Genomic DNA, 16,088 nt, shown 5'->3' with positions numbered 1-16,088 from the left:
ACCCAAAAATGTATAAAAACCTAAAAATTCTTACAATATTGAAGACCATGAACACACACTCAAAGACAGACATATACTCACTTGATCATGTTTATGTATCAATGCTTGTTGGAGTAGGGAGAGGGGCACCAGTCCTCCCCACAGACCCTCTTCTGAGGATGGAACAACTCCCTGGGCTCTCGCTGCCCGCAGGCACGTCATCAGAGCTCCCAGTGCACCCCTGCTACCTGAGGGACCTAACAGAAAATACAAACAGTGTTAATGACAAGGGCTGACATTTTTCAATCTGTCATGACTGTGTTACAGTCTGTGTTGTGGCAAAAACACAGCTTTAATTACAATCTTCAAGCCACAACAGAATGCTTTGTGAAAGACAGAAGGACAGAGACATTAAAATGCAATGAGTACGACCAGAAGGGAAAAGAGGAAGTAGCTGCAGATATATGAAATGTGGATGTGTTTGTATGTGGTATGTGTATTTGTGCCTTTGTCTGTGCTGCAGGGCGGTGTGTCCTGCAAGGCCTGCACCATGTGAGCCAGACTGGAGCGGCTGCAGCGAAGCAGCTTGGGCAGGAAGTAGTCCAGGATGTACGTGGTCTGGTCCAATCTGGCACGGCACAGCACCTGTAGCAGGGGGGTTACCCATGTCTGGTGCCACTGCTCCATCCAGTCCTCTGGCTTTACTGCTGCACCGGCCTCACCCACCAGCTGTGCCTTGTGACTGACAAACAGCCTCTCTAGCAGGTCACTGGCATAAGGAGCCAGAGTCTGATCACCCATCAAGCCCAGGAGACATGACGGCAGTTGGGGCTGGATGTTAAGCAAGTACCCTGCTCCATAGAGCTCCACCAGGCAGCCCAAGGAGCCGTACTTCCCCCTCATGTGCCACTCTAGTCCCAGCAGGCTCTGGGTGAGCTCTGTGATATAAGAGTCCTTGCTAGGGTCAGAAGTGGAGGGGTTGGTATGCTGATGGAGGAGGAGGAGGTTGTGGAACAGCGAGCGGGTTTGGTGGCGGACTCCGTCTAATGGGTGCTCCCAGTGAGAGTAAATGTGCTCCAGGAGGTGTCGCTGTAGCTCGGAGCCTCCACCGAGGGACTTTTGGAGGTGGGGGGGACAGGGCTGCGCCTCTCCCTGCAGGCAGTCCAGAGCAGCACCACTCCACAGGGTAAGCACCCGAGCCACCACCATGGCTGTACTGGACTCCTTTATACTACAGTAAAGAAAAAAATATCATTAGCATGCTTGTTACACCTCAGAAAAATAGCATTTGGATTTTTCGGAAATTATTTGATTTATCTCCTTCACACAGATCAAGTATTTCAGACATAATAACACTTCTTAAAGCACATGCACATTTCAATTTTCCCATGATGAAAGAATTTAATTTTGGAGTAATCACTATAAAATGGGGATCAGTTTTGACAGACCTACCTAACATCCAGATCCAGCAGCGTGTTTGGTACCAACAGCAGCAGCTGTTCCCACCGTGGTCCTGGGAGGGCACCTTTCCAGCTCAGCATAGCCAGAACCCCATGACACAGATACAGAGAGACACCCGGCGGCCGACCACTGGTACACAGACCAACACACCTCTCTTTGAGCCACTGAGGGGCCGGGTCCAAGCCATGGACTGAGCCATGCAACAAACTGCACACCTGAAACACACAATCAAAGAATTAAATGTTGAGCTGATTACATTCGTCTTCAAAATGTAATTTTTGTAATGAGTTTTATAACACTTTTTGGTTAAATTTGTCTTTAAAACTTTTTAAGGGTATGGAGTGAAATTTAAAAAGATTTCAGTGCATTTCAAGGAAATGCAGACAGGACATTTGTGTTGCTACACTTGTACTATATAACACTGTTGCTCACATCTAAGGAAATTAAATTACAAAAATAACTTATGACAACTTTGTAACTTTGGTAATAATGAACCAATCTTTCATTGTTTTACTTTACAATGTTATTTACTGATTTTATGATATTTAGCTAATACAGCAGCTAAATATGGATTTTAGTTTTCATTTTGAGGTGCTGCTTCCTTAGTTTACATTCATATTTACAAAGTTAATCACTTACAACAATTTATGCAGCTGAATTACAGTTTATGTGGTCTACTGTATGTTATATTTGGTGTGTCAGTGTCTTTCAGAACATAAGTAAATTTTCTCATAATGCGCACAAGGTATAATGTGCAAAATCCAGAACTTTAATCCCTAACTCACCACAGAAGCAACTTCGTCTCCAGAGCCCATGATGGACCTGATCAGTAACACTACAGCCATGCCGGCTGTACTCTGGACTGACTGGATGAACTCCTCTGGAGGCATAAAGAGGAACAAAGGAGAAAATCAGTGAGGAAAAGAAAAGTATGTGGGTATAGTACTTTGGTGGTTTTGCTATTTTTCAGGCTTAAAATATCACTCGTTTAAAATTCAGTGTGGCGGGTTAATTACAAACAAAATTCCTTCATCTCCGTCACTTGAGGCCCCATTGACCAAAGCACTGCACTCCATCTGCTCCTATGAAGTTGCTCAGTACAATATTAGTGTTTGTGCACAGAATCCTACAGTTACCAACAGTGAACACAGGTGTATAGAAATCTGACTGTTCATGTGGACCTGTGGATGGCAGAGAAATATTAAATCTGATATATATCCTATTCTTATGCAAACGTCATTGAAAATGTGAAAAAAAAAAATGCTCTTTAAGCAGAATGTAGGACGGTAGCTAATACTAATCCTGCACTGAACTGTAATTAGGACTCATATTTTCTTTAGGTTGAAATGTTTCTACAAAAATTGACATATTGCCAGTGGGTTGAGGTAACTCCACTTGGTCTATATCAGTGGCTAAATCTTGAAAATAAGACAGTATTAAGCAGATTACCAAAAATATCATGAAAATGATACTTATTTCAAGACAAATACTGTAACACTGGTGGGTAAGTATTAGACTTATAGACTTGTATGGATGAATATTGATGGATATCTTTGGAGGCATGTTTGCCAGTGCAATACTACTTTGGCTTATGTTATATCCTCAAAATCAGTGCATCAGTTATGAGTCTACAACCACCTTTTATCCAGCATGTTTACCTCCACAGCTTGTTTCTACAGTGCAAATTCTGTTTCTTACCATCAGTGAGGATGTGTATGTAACAGCTCAGGAGACTGCTTAGTGTTTCTTCCATCTTGTGGTGTTCGTGTTCAGCCTGCAGGGCAGCACTGATGGTCTCTTGGGATCTCTGGACTACCAGCATGGACGTCTTCACTGCAGCCAGACAGGACTGCATCAGCTGGGCCTGGGCAATGTGACGGCCTGCTAGACCACTTGGAGAACAGCAGGGGGCGAGACAACAACAAGACACAAAATATGAATATCAGGGTTGTCCAGCCTCCCCCATGTATGTACATAAGATCTAGCTGGTGGAGTGTAGTCAGACAGAGCATCAGAACCAGGTCTGAATGCAACCAACAACTCAAATTACAATATAAAACTACAATAGCAGTTCTTTGGGTTGAATAATGTATACTGTGACGCAAGTGATGTGCTGTGCACAATAACATGTGTCATGGAAAGGGAAAGAAGACATTCACTTCCAATAATACTGAGACACTATCAAATGTCAAGTGTAAATCTAAGTAAAACAGCCAAGATATACAATTTATAACAGCTGCTTTATGTGCTAAAATAAAACATATTTATAGATCTGGGAATGACAGCGAATGGTTCTGTACCTGTTCTGATGAAGATATTCACTCAGTCCCTTGTGAAGGAACTGCAGTACTACATAAAGGAGAAGACCGACAATGAGGCTGAGGAAGAGAAAAAGTCTCTTTTCTCAAAATCAGACATAGAACGTACAGACACTCACTTTCAGGCAGCAGTTTGTTAATGCATCTCTCACCTGGAGATAGAGAATTTTGAAAAGGCAGTTATTTATTTAACTTAAGAACAGGAGGTAAGATTTATCTGACATCTCTAGCGATTAAAAATAGAATAAATCAGCAGTAAAAGCAAGCGCAAGCAAGAACCCACTCACCAAGAGGGAAGCCGTCCAAACAGGCAGTAATGGTGTTTACATTGTGTGAATATTTATCTGAATCTGAGCTGGACAGACAGTCAGACAAGTCGGCACACAAACAGTTTACAGTCCGCTCCCATAACCAGGCTGGTACTGAGCCCAAGGCACTGAGGACAAAGAGCGACACAGACGTGTTATTTATTACAGAAACCAAAGAATATACTGTAAACACAGACAGGTAAATGAGAAACAAGTTACAATGCCAGGGTCCAAACTCACAGACTGCCATCCAAACCATCCAAGATTATATTCTTTAAGTAAAAATTTATACTCTATTTTTTAGGATTTCAGGTTATCAGACATAGTGAAAATGACAGATAAAGTTGAAAATAAAGTGGTAACTGAATAATTGTTGACCTCAAAGAATAATCCTGAAGTGACAACAGGTTGGTGGTATATTAGTAGATGATATTTATTTCAAAGATCTTATCGCTAGTATTTATTTACAGTGATGTGGAATCTAGATTGTTGGACAAAGATTTAGATTCCAGGATTTAGGATTTAAAACACAGAGGGACCAGTCCTGACCATTTGCCTTTTGAAGGCAGAAAAGAATCTGTGATGCCGAGAGGTTACCTCCCTAGCAAGTGACCATAGAAGTTCTCTGACAGGGTGGATGCCGCCAACTGATTTACTTGAACAGCCACTTTTCAAACTGAGAGAATATTAAAACTTGGCTGTGTACCTGGCAATGGCTCTTCGTAGGGGGTTCTTTGCGTGCAGGGAGGTGTAGACCAGAGCCAGGGTGTGTAGACAGGCGTCTAGAAGAGCGCCGTCCAACTGCTCTTCAATCAGTGCCTCCAACTGGGACCCTGCCTGATGCGGTGTGGACACACACACTGGTCATACACTGTATGGTAAGGTTTAGAACACTAGCCTACTCAGCTCAATCGACTAAACATAATGTTTGTTCAATACTGACAATAATTTGCATATCATTCAAGACACTTTAATTTTGTTGTCAACCTTTTTAACCAGCTGAATCTGCTGCACTGGCTCTGTCAGCTCCAAACAAGACTGCAGGGTCTGGGCAACCTGCCTGACTCCATCGTCTCTGCCATCCACAGAGAGAGACGCTAAGAAAGAACAAGACGAGCACATTGTTCAAAATTAAATAGTGTGACACATATAGCATGTAGTGCAGGGCACACACACCTGGACTGAGAGTGCTCTATGCTCACATAAACATGTAATTTCTTCTGGGGAACACCTACAAGATTATTTACAGGTCTTTGTTTTTTTGTTTGTTTGTTTGTTTTTTCCCGTTTACCACAGCCTTAGCTTGCTCATCAGTAGTTTGGCCTCATTACCTATCAGCTTGTGCAGTTTCTCCTCGTCCAACGCCACAGCCTCTACTTTGGCTGTCTTCTTCTTCACCACCATGTCCCTGCCCTGTGTGAGGAGGACCATAGGTTAAATCAATTCCATGACTGCATTAGTGTTCGGAGTGTATGACCCACATAATGCAATCTGCAGTATGGCTTGGTTATGGGGAAGACTAATTGGAGGCTGAAATTCAGTAACAGGTAGAACACTGAGTTTTCACATCTTTAATGGTCGATTTGGATAAAATAATCACTTGATATATACAAATTATCAGTTTTTCTTTACACATCACCCTTACCTCTCTCTCTCTCTCTCCCACTCACTCACTCTCCCTCTCCCACTCACACTCTCTCTCACACACACACACACACACACACACACACACACACACACACACACACACACACACACACACACACACACACACACACACACACAGTAACTTTATGTCCACACTTTTCCGAGGTTTTTAGCTTTACCGTGGTTAAAAGTCCTGCTGCTAGTACTGTTAGCTAACTGCTGCTAGCTGACTACAAATGATTCTACGTCCCACATTAAAAAGCGAGACAGACACGGTATACACTGAAATGATAATACAACTACACTCTCACAAAAAGTCGAACAGCTTAATGTAAAATTAAATATAATTAAATATTATTAGCATTCACCTCTATTGAGCATGTGGTTTACTTGGAGCCCTAGTGCTTCAGCTGGGAGCTGTAACTAATGTCAAGTTAGAGGATTAAAAACCTTTATTTACCGGTGGAATTACTTGTCAGAATAAAACATGCCTTGCCAATTAACAAAATAAACTGCATTTTGTTTATACTTTTGTTAATATTTGTATTATTCATTTAATAAATATATTGAAAAAAACTATTTAGTACAAAAGGTGTATTTGAATATACTTGACAGATTTATTTGTATGGTTTAAAACTTTGAATTCGAAGCCATGCTTTCTGAGTTTCCGGTATTGTTCTCGCGCGCTTGACAAATCATGGTCCATGCCGCACACGTGAGACGTCACTTCCGACAAATTGTTACAGTCCGCCCTCAGAAGCTGCCCTGTCCTTAAAATAGCGCTCCAGATTTGTATTGGTGGAGAGTACACGTCAATCAATTTCAGAATTCGTGGTTCTACTGCGAAGAGAAACGCCCATCAAGCCTGTGATTGGACGTATTTCGTGAAGCCAGACCCTCTAAATCCAACCCGTTTCCAACTTTTGCCTGAGAGCTGAAATGAAAACCTTGGGGAAAGAGAGGAATTCACCGTTTTTATCCATGAATTAGGATTTCCTCCACAGGAAGTAATAATAAATATATAGACGCTGGAGCTGACATGGCGTGAAGTCGCTCGTAACGTTTACATCAATATTCTCAAGGGTAAGTCGAGAAACTTTTGATGAAAATAGCTGTTTGTTTTTTTTTAATTAAATACGAAACGACAGAGAGTTGTGTATCTAAGCGACCGTTTTAGCTAACGGTCTCTTTTTATAGTAAGAATGAGTCGGAGGGTGTTTTTGATTCAGTCGTGGGACAAGTTAACACTAAACCTTTTAAGATGAACACCAGTTTTTCACTTGGCCGCTGTTTGGTATAACAGCGATATGTAAATGATTTAGTTGAGCGCACTCGCGAATGTGAACACAGTAGTGTTTTCTAAGCAAATAAAATGATGCTAGTTTTAACCTTTTATCTGTTCAATTTGTGATGAAATAATGAGGGTAGAGGCCACACCTGGTCATGGCACAATTGTCTAATAACTTTTTTGCCTCTGAAAATGAGGGACTATGTATAAAAATGCCAATATTTTTGTTAAACCCCTTGAATTAAAGCTGAGAGTCTGCTCTTCACATCTCGATGGCTTCGTTTCAAATCCATCGTGGTGGTGTAGAGAGGCAAAATTACAAGAATCGTGTCACTGTCCAAATACTGGATGTAGCACTGCTCTTTGCACAAACTTTTAATTGAAAGTGCCTACATTGATAAATCATTAGAGCACACCCAATGCCATACTTTTGTGGCCATTGACAATTTCAATATTAGAGCTGAAACCATTACTTGATTAATCAATCAGTCTGTCACAGAAAAATTATCAGCAACTGTTTTGATGATCAAAACTATGATTTTGATAAGGATCCTGTAAATTACGATATTCAATTTAAATTGTCACCTAGATACAGTAAGTACTGAACATGGGACTTTACAGTTAAAAGGATAAGGTTGTCAGTGCTCTCCACTGTGAAACTGTGTAATGGATACAATCTGTACTGTGCAAAAGTTTTAGGCTCCTTTGATTCTTATCCATCATCAGTTCCGTCAGGGAGGCGTCTGATCGGTCCCAGATTCATTCTGCAGCAGGACACCGAGCCCAAACAGCCAGAGTCATAAAGAGCTATCTTCAGAGACAAGAAGAACAAAGAGACCCTTCAACAGACTGTCTGGCCCCCGCAGAGCCCAGGGCCCTGTTTCAGAAAGCAGGTCTAGTGAAAACTCTGAGTTTGTTGACCCTGAGATGAGGGAAACTGGGTTTCCATTTCAGAAACTGTGACGGCTTTAATTCTGAGACAGTTACTGCGGTAACTCCCTCTGCGAACCTAAACTGCTCGCTGGCAGGTTTTTTCAACAGAGTTTCTGCATGCCTCCTCCCCTCCTGCCGAGCCTGAAGGAGCTGTCTTGACACGGCGCATCATTTCCTCCTTCATTCAGTCCTTATCAAAGTGCTTATCGGAGCACATTCATTTGCAGACGTTTACATTGGGAGAAGATTACAATCCCGATTGGACATTAGTTTGATACCCAAGACCTTCTTTACTAACGTTACCACTTTTATGATCAATCAGTCATCAATGTAAAGACATTCTCAGATCAGAATGAATTCGGTACACTGTCCATCTTTAGAACACTGTGATTGTGTGGACATTAAGACAACTTGCAGGTTGTCAGTCAGTTCCCCTGCACTGAAACATTTCCCATGCATTCATTTCCCCATTTTTGTGGGCGCTCCAGAGGCATGAAGCAGGGGGATCCTCTTTCCCCCTTTTCTGTTTACATTATTTATCGAACTGTTGGTGATCGCCATAAGACAAGAGGCAAGAACTAAGTGAGCACAGGCCAGTGGAAGGGAACATAAACTTTTTCTACGTATATGCTGACAAATTCCTCATCCAGCATCCTCTACCCAGGCTCTCCTTGATACAATTGAATCTTTTTCTCAGATTTCTGGCTACAGAGTCAATTGGCACATATCAGGTATTATGCCTGTTACAAACTATGTCATCCAGCTATGGTTAGGGCTGGCCAATCTAAATTGATCTCATCAGGTATGGGGTATTTGGGGGTCAAATTGTGCACTAGTATTGCAGATATATTTCATTTTAACGTGACTCACCTCCTTACAAAGATAAAGCCCAGTCTAGAGAAGTGGAAGGCACCCAATCTAACACTTTGGGCCAAGATTAACACCATTGAAATGGTGATTGCCCCACAGTTTAAATACCTGTCAATGATTCTACCAATGTCAGTACCTGGAGAAATCATCAAACAATACAACCAATTTATAAAAGATTATCTATGGAATGGGAACAAACCAAGGATTACTTTACAAAAACTTCATACAACAAGAAGTAATGGTGGCCTTATCCCTGCCTATTGTAGAGCTGTACAGTATTACCGTTGAGCTTCGAGCTAAAGGGGCAAAACTTGCTGCCCCTTTAGTCCAATTGAGGCCTTTTGGATGTACATCTCGTGTTTAATTCTTGAAATACATTCAAGACAATGCTAAGTGCACTCTACCTCCATACAAGAGTATCATTACATCCCTACTTTCATCTGAGGAACAAGCTATAGGTGTGTTCACATCCATTTATGGAGAACCCACAGTCAGGCCTCCCTGCACATCTTTGCCGTGCACAACAGTGCCTGGGATGAGAACACAGAGCCTTGGACCAAGTCCCTTGAATAGACCCACTTTTCCATCAATTTTGATGATGTGTTTTGCTAAAACATTCAGAAAACATACAGCAGGATAAGTTATAGGATGCAGTTTAAAAACAGTCTGAAGTTTACTTGAAAATAGATCCCTTAAGAAACCACAAACATGTCATCTTTAAAAAAAAAGATGATTTTAAGATCTCACTGTTACAGATTTAGAATAATTTGACATTGTTTAGACATGGAAACTGTGATCCATGATCCAAACATGAGAACTTTGTCACTAAGTTGTAAAGAGAGATGTACTGCACACAGTGGTCAAATACAGATTAACGCAGATTTTTCCATTTTTGTGGACTGGGACATCAGTTAGATTTGTGTTTTTACTCTAGTATCAAAAAACATTAATGTGGCTGGAACCAAAGTTAAATATAAAAAGTTAACTGCATTCATCAGATAGCTCCCAAAGATGTTAATGCCTGAGAGACCTGACTGGGCTTCTAGCAGCTATTTTACAGAGATAAGATGATTTTTCCTCACTTTCATGGCCTTAGAAAAAACACAAAACATTGCTTTATAGTTTCCTGGACCAGACTACTAGTGTAACACAATCAGCCCAGTAAATCCTATGCGCTTACACGTTACATTACTGACAACTGCTTACCAATTGGCGCTATAATTTTTAAATATGTTTTTCCTTCCTTCCAGGGGCCCACTGATTTCAGTTCATTCTAGTACACTATTAAAATAAACTCATTGACCTGAAATTTGCTCAACACAGCTAATGCATCATAATGAAACACACGCTTGCACTGGTTTTTGTTCAACTTATTTTAAGTGTTGTAATTGTAATTTAATAGTTTTAAAATGGGAGTTTAATCTTGGAATCCTTCCCAGTGGTGTATTCAAGTGCTGAAGTGGTGAAGCTCTGACGACATTCAAGCTGCCACTTAATATTGCATTCATAAGCTATAATGTTTGAAAACACGAGTATCATAAAAACTTGTCATAAATTTGACAGTTGTACTGAATGGTCTATAACAGTTATTTTGCTCATTTCAGAGTGGAAGGCAGTTTTTGCTGCACAACGGCTCATAAATGTAGCATTCCTCTAGCTGGCTAACAAAAATGCGACTGTGATGAAGAGTCGCTCTGACGAGAAGACGATTACATGTTCTACAGAACGACTGTCGTAGCGTATGAGTCTGAGTCCGAGTGTACCGTAAGAGGTGGTACTCATGGCACACTTACAGATAATGGGTCAGATTTCAAATCTGAAATTAGTATGAGACAGAATTTGAGCGTGAAATGAAGCACCTATGTTCACAGCTGCACTCGTGTTCACCTGGTTCTTCATTAAATCTCTAGCAAGGCTGCATCAGGATGTGTCTTGAAGAACCGTTTTTTATTAATCTGACATGTCAGTGACTGTTTTTCTTTTATTTTACCATGCCTCTGTCAACATATCAACCTTACTTTTCTAGATCAGGGTAATGTGACAATAATTTTCGCCGACACTCGGTGTTGTTACCCGGGTGGGATGTATGACAATCAGCCCTTGGCAGTGAGTTCTCTAAGCACACATGAATTTCAGGTTGTATCTAGCTACATTTGTATAGTAAAGCACAAGTAAACAAAAGGTCCCAGTGCACTCCAAATTCATACCCTCATTAGCAGAATAATCTTTTTCAATTGCAACGAATCCTCACTGTTCAACGTGTTCTGTGCCCCAAGGGCATACACGTCCCAATTTAGGACAATATCAAATAGGTCCAGTATTTTCCAACAATTCTAATATTTGCTCTACTGACACTAAGCTCTAATCTTCCACACTTGCTTGATCCAAGAGCAAGAAAACACTTCAGCATGTCTAGTATGTTATTGCACAGTGTTCAGTTATCAATGTAAGACATCTGCCCCACATCAAATCACCAATGAAATAGTTTGCCAAATGTGAAACGGTAAAAGACCAAAAAAAAAGATCAAATAAAATCTCAATATTGCAGAGAGGTTCAATATTGCACTAAGAAACACACTCACATTAATGTCAACATTCAGTTCACACAGGGAATTATAGTTTATCTGTCACTTTAACACACAACAAAACCCTCAAAACATTGAGTGAAACTTTTCTGTTTAACCTTTTTCACACTTTTGATTTCTTCCACAGGTGATAGTATGACTAAAGTGAATGAAGGAATATTTTCCTTTGGAACTCATTTTGTGCAGTGTGCACTAAGGGGCGTGTTCATGGTGTCACTGTTAGCAACAGCAGAATAAAAGCAATGCGCTGTCTTTTATGGGTCAGAAATGTCCAATGGCAACTTAAGCCAGACCAATCAACGAGAACATGCAACATATCATAAATGCTGTTTATATGTTCTACTCTCAATTTTCATAAAAGTTCCATACATACTTTGTGACATGCATAACACCCTCCGAACCCTATTTTATAAGAGAGAAGTGTACTGTAAGTCTGGGAGGAGAGGTACTAAAAAGGCATTTCTTACAAAGGGATATACAGTATGATTGAAAAATGATAATTGAGTGTGAGGTTCTGAACATTTTCATCAAGTCAAGAAAATGTTAGGGACATTCACAATGGCTAATGTGTGCTTTAAATGTACATTTCAACAAATAGCTTCATGAAATGCAATCATGACAGCACACAATCTTCACTTAGCGTGTGAAATTTACAGTATTTGTTAACTGATCTGAATGATTTCATGACTATTCGGAGGTGATCAAAAACAATGTTTTAAAGGGAAAGAGGACTAAATTTATCTCCCTATTGCGTTCTAACAATGATAAAATCAAACCTTGAATGTCCTATAATCTATAAAATGGCAGTTAGCCTGTGCAACAAATGCTGTGGTTCTGGAAAAAAAGAGGAGACAGATAAAGGAGACAGTTTCACGTTTATCGTTTGCTGTTCAAAGAAGGGATAAAAACAACCAAAGGAGAAAATCAGTGGAGTAATACAGCAGCAGAAGATTAATCTTTCACTTTGTACCCCAGGTTCAGCCATTTTCTTGCTGATTTTAACGGTTAAGGTGAGTCTCAGAACTATCTGCGTTTACACATTATTCATTGCAGAGGCTGCGGGGACTATACACTGTATAACCACCAGATGGAGCTACATCTCCTAAAATCAAAATTCTCCAAAAGCTGTTCTACAGAATACATAGGGGCGACACAAAAGATGCACGTTCTTGCTTTGGTGACATTTTTGAATTATGTTCCATAGAGCAGCCATGTTTTATGTCATATGAGGTTCGATTTCAATCAGTAAATCAAATTAGGATTTACATACACTGACAAAAAAAAACTAGGAGCACATCCTGCTGAGGCCATTCGGTGGCGAAACGACAGCTCAATGCTTTACATCCCAAACACCGCCAGAGATTTCACCCCACAGTGTCATCCACCCCTGTTCGCCAACCAATCATCGTGGGGTAACTCGTGTGACATCATTTAACACAGAACGTGTCGTCAGGGGGATTTCAGGGTGATTTCAGGGGATGCCTAAATTGCCTACCTCTTGTCGGAGGGTTAGAGCTCGACAGTCCGCACATCCAGGCTGTTCCAGGATGGCGAGGGAGGAGACAGAATGTGAGCGGCGTTGAAGGGGTGAGAAGAGGTGCTGGTTGCAATGAATGACATGCTATTAATAACTCAGTCAACGAGTGGTAACTAAAGAAACCTCAACCCAGACTCCTGTAACATGAAATCAGTAGATTCACAAAGAACTCTCGTGGAGTTTTGAATTATTTTTATTGAGTATCTTTTTAATTTGGTAAGACTTCACAGTACCTTTACTCCATATATTCTTATTCCACTACAGTGACCTGCTAGCTGTAGCTGCTGTTATTTTAGAAAGTGAGGTTTTATTCAAGAAAAGCCTCCAAACAGTTCAGGGGGGATGATCCCTTACAGAGAATGGTTTAAATGTGAAACACCTACAGGAAGTGTTAAGCTGAATTAACGACAGCTAAACACAAGAAAACAGTAAAGTTTTGAATTATTTTTATTGAGTATCTTTTTAATTTGGTAAGACTTCCCCGTACCTTTACGTTATTCTAGAAAGTGAGGTTTTATTCAATAAAAGCCTCCAAACAGTTCAGGGGGGATGATCCCTTACAGAGAACGGTTTAAATGGGAAACACCTACAGGAAGTGTTAAGCTTAATTAACGACAGCTTAACACCAGAAAACAGTAAAAGCAGAGTAGATGTTGCATGAATCAGGACAAGTTGGGAGAAGCTTTCCTCATCAAGCTATTATATCTACCAAGGCAACATAAAACATGAAAAAATGTATTCCAAACTCCCTATTTTTGTATGCCACTGCTTGTGCCACCATCATCTGGGGAAAACTTTGTTGATTCAGGGGTTATTCAATTTTTTGGGGATTTGCTTTTAATGTCTTCTGGGAGATCTGTTTCATCATTTTCAGCTCTTAAAATTGTGGCATGTCAAACAGTGGCGGGCCTCAGAACAGCTACTATTCAAGATAGCTTAAGTTAATCGCTGAGACCTCATCAAACAAATTTTGTATTGTTTGTTGTGTCGTGGAAAGAACAGCCGAAATTCTTCTCCGGGCTGAGGATAAATCATGCAGGATGCTTTTTCATTGCCTGGAAAAAACACCAGCAATATACATGGATGGTGTACAAGGACCTTTACCGGTCCGCAAACCGAGATTATCAAGCTGACTTTCTGTTGCAGCTTTTTCTCTAGTTCACTGAAGCTGTCAAAGCCATGATCAGTATCTTCACTGGCACTGGGATAACTAGCATTAGCTCTTGCTGTGGTCCTGGAAAAGAGTGCTGAAGTCCTTGCCACAGTCCTGAAAAAAACAGCTGCAAATCTTGCTTGGGCTTGGGAAAAAACAAGTGCCATTCTTCTTTGGGTTCTTTTAAAAGCAGCTACAGCAAACCTGTAGAGTACAGGAGAAGCTGTGATGAGCAAAACTAGAAGCAGACCTGTCTTTGGATTTAGGTAATTGACTTTGGAAATAAGAGCCTTGGTATGGGTTTTTGTCCTGGTTCTGGAAAAACTAGCTGCAATTCTTGCTCCGAATACGCCAAAAAAAAATGCCATTCTTGTAGCGGGACGTCTGAAAAATGCTCCCATTATTCCTCGAGCTTGGATAAAAACAGGTGCAGTTTCTGAAGTGGTCGTGAAAAAAAGATTCGTATTTCCTTCTTCAACCATGTTGAAAAAAGATGCGACTCTTTCTCGAATCATGGACGAAAAAGCTGCAAGTCTTCTTCGAGCAAAAAACTGGAAAATTGCTGCTCTGCCCATGGACACGACAGCTGTGTGTAAACTGCTGCCTGTTGCGTTGCCTGGATTTCCTCCTAACAATCTGCCAGCTCTCTGTGGTCTCTCTGGGTCAGGCGATGTGATATTTTCCCTGGCTCTCTCACTCCTGGGGAAAGAATGGCAGAGAGGTAGGGATGAGTGGAGGACACGAGGAGCAGGCGTAAGCCTCTCACTGCCACAGTCACTCCTGTGAATCACGGCAGAGCTGCAAGCAGAGGTGCTAGCCGGCTCTTGTTCCCCTTGCTGAGTTTCATTACTCAAAGAGTCCAAGCCTGTGGAGCGCCTGCCAGCATCCTGATACAGCGACCTGAGACCACTGTAGCTTCTGGCCCCTGTCTGGGCTGGTGCTGGTGATTCGTGAAGCACGGGCTCTGCGGGGTCAATACCGGACGATTTGGGACAATTAAGTTTCAGACCAGACCTGATGAGGCCACCAACAGCTGCGGTGACCCAGGGAACCGCAACTAAACCCACCGTAAAGATTGGCATGTTTTGTTGTGTAGAGGAAGTTGAAGTTTCTCTCTATAACACTGTAATGTCTCGACCTTAGCCTGCGAAGTGCCTTGAGCGTATGTCTTGATTTGGCACAATGTCTTGATTTGGCACAATACAAATTTAAAAAAGTGTGATGGCAGTATTTCTTCTGTTATCCCGATAAAGTTGTTAAGTTTTACAAGACTTCAGCACAGGTTAGTGAGAACTTGTGAATACTTTCAGTAACTCGGACCAGAGTCGATGCTGAAATGCGGCGCAACGGACTAGTGACGTATGAAAGCATCAAAGGAACATCAAAGGAATACCGCGTCACAGCGCTTTAATAGGTGAGTGACGACACGTGAGCGTGACGTCAGGAGTGTTCGAAGCTTTTTTTTTTTTTAAATGCCATCTGCGGGCAGTTCGGCCCTCATCGTCATACTTTGCCTCGACTCGTCGTTTAAATCAAAGGGACTTCGTTTCCAGTCACGTGGGTTGGTGTGTGTGACGAAGTACCTGTACGTCGGGTTGGAAAAGAGACAAAAATGTATGCGTTGTGTTCAAACAAAAGTAACACTAAAACGGAAAACGGAACTTTAAATGTACCTTAAAAACTAAACCTGAATTGAAATCAGAAATAAGCTAGACAGTGGCCACTGTTTATTATTCCACAAGAGTCAGGGAAATAATAATTAAGCATTTCATTAATTGATAAATAACCGTACAATAAAAATAGGCATTAAGAAATTTGTTTATAAATGAATTTACTAATCAATAAATAAATAGACTAAATTACAAATAATTAATTACTTGATATTTTTATGAGCAATAAAAAGGATTTCTAAAAAGAATTTATAAATGAAATATCCACGTATAAATAGTCAAAATTCAAAAGGGATTTGCAGACACAACATAAAACAGTCAATTTAAAAATACGTTAAT

General features: G+C 40.9%; 1 protein-coding gene across 2 annotated transcripts in view; it reads right to left on the bottom strand.

Annotated features, from left to right (window-relative positions):
* Positions 1-6,153, bottom strand: part of thada (THADA armadillo repeat containing) — a 115,382-nt gene extending 109,229 nt beyond the window's left edge. For both annotated transcript variants that reach the window (XM_040139033.1, XM_040139034.1), the window contains exons 1-12: positions 6,082-6,153; positions 5,398-5,479; positions 5,054-5,163; positions 4,773-4,903; positions 4,046-4,194; positions 3,878-3,910; positions 3,741-3,789; positions 3,139-3,332; positions 2,226-2,320; positions 1,432-1,655; positions 486-1,210; positions 82-236 (exon numbers count right to left, since the gene is read on the bottom strand). In XM_040139033.1, coding sequence (XP_039994967.1) covers positions 82-236; positions 486-1,210; positions 1,432-1,655; positions 2,226-2,320; positions 3,139-3,332; positions 3,741-3,789; positions 3,878-3,910; positions 4,046-4,194; positions 4,773-4,903; positions 5,054-5,163; positions 5,398-5,470 — 1,938 coding nt within the window. In that variant the 5' untranslated portion in view covers positions 5,471-5,479; positions 6,082-6,153. The remainder of the gene's footprint in view (positions 1-81; positions 237-485; positions 1,211-1,431; positions 1,656-2,225; positions 2,321-3,138; positions 3,333-3,740; positions 3,790-3,877; positions 3,911-4,045; positions 4,195-4,772; positions 4,904-5,053; positions 5,164-5,397; positions 5,480-6,081) is intronic.
* Between the last annotated feature and the right edge of the window lie 9,935 nt (positions 6,154-16,088).

Source organism: Xiphias gladius, chromosome 11 (genome assembly GCF_016859285.1).
Source record: "Xiphias gladius isolate SHS-SW01 ecotype Sanya breed wild chromosome 11, ASM1685928v1, whole genome shotgun sequence".
In the NCBI taxonomy this organism is placed as follows: Eukaryota; Metazoa; Chordata; class Actinopteri; order Istiophoriformes; family Xiphiidae; genus Xiphias; species Xiphias gladius.
This window is presented reverse-complemented; position numbering and strand designations above follow the sequence as displayed.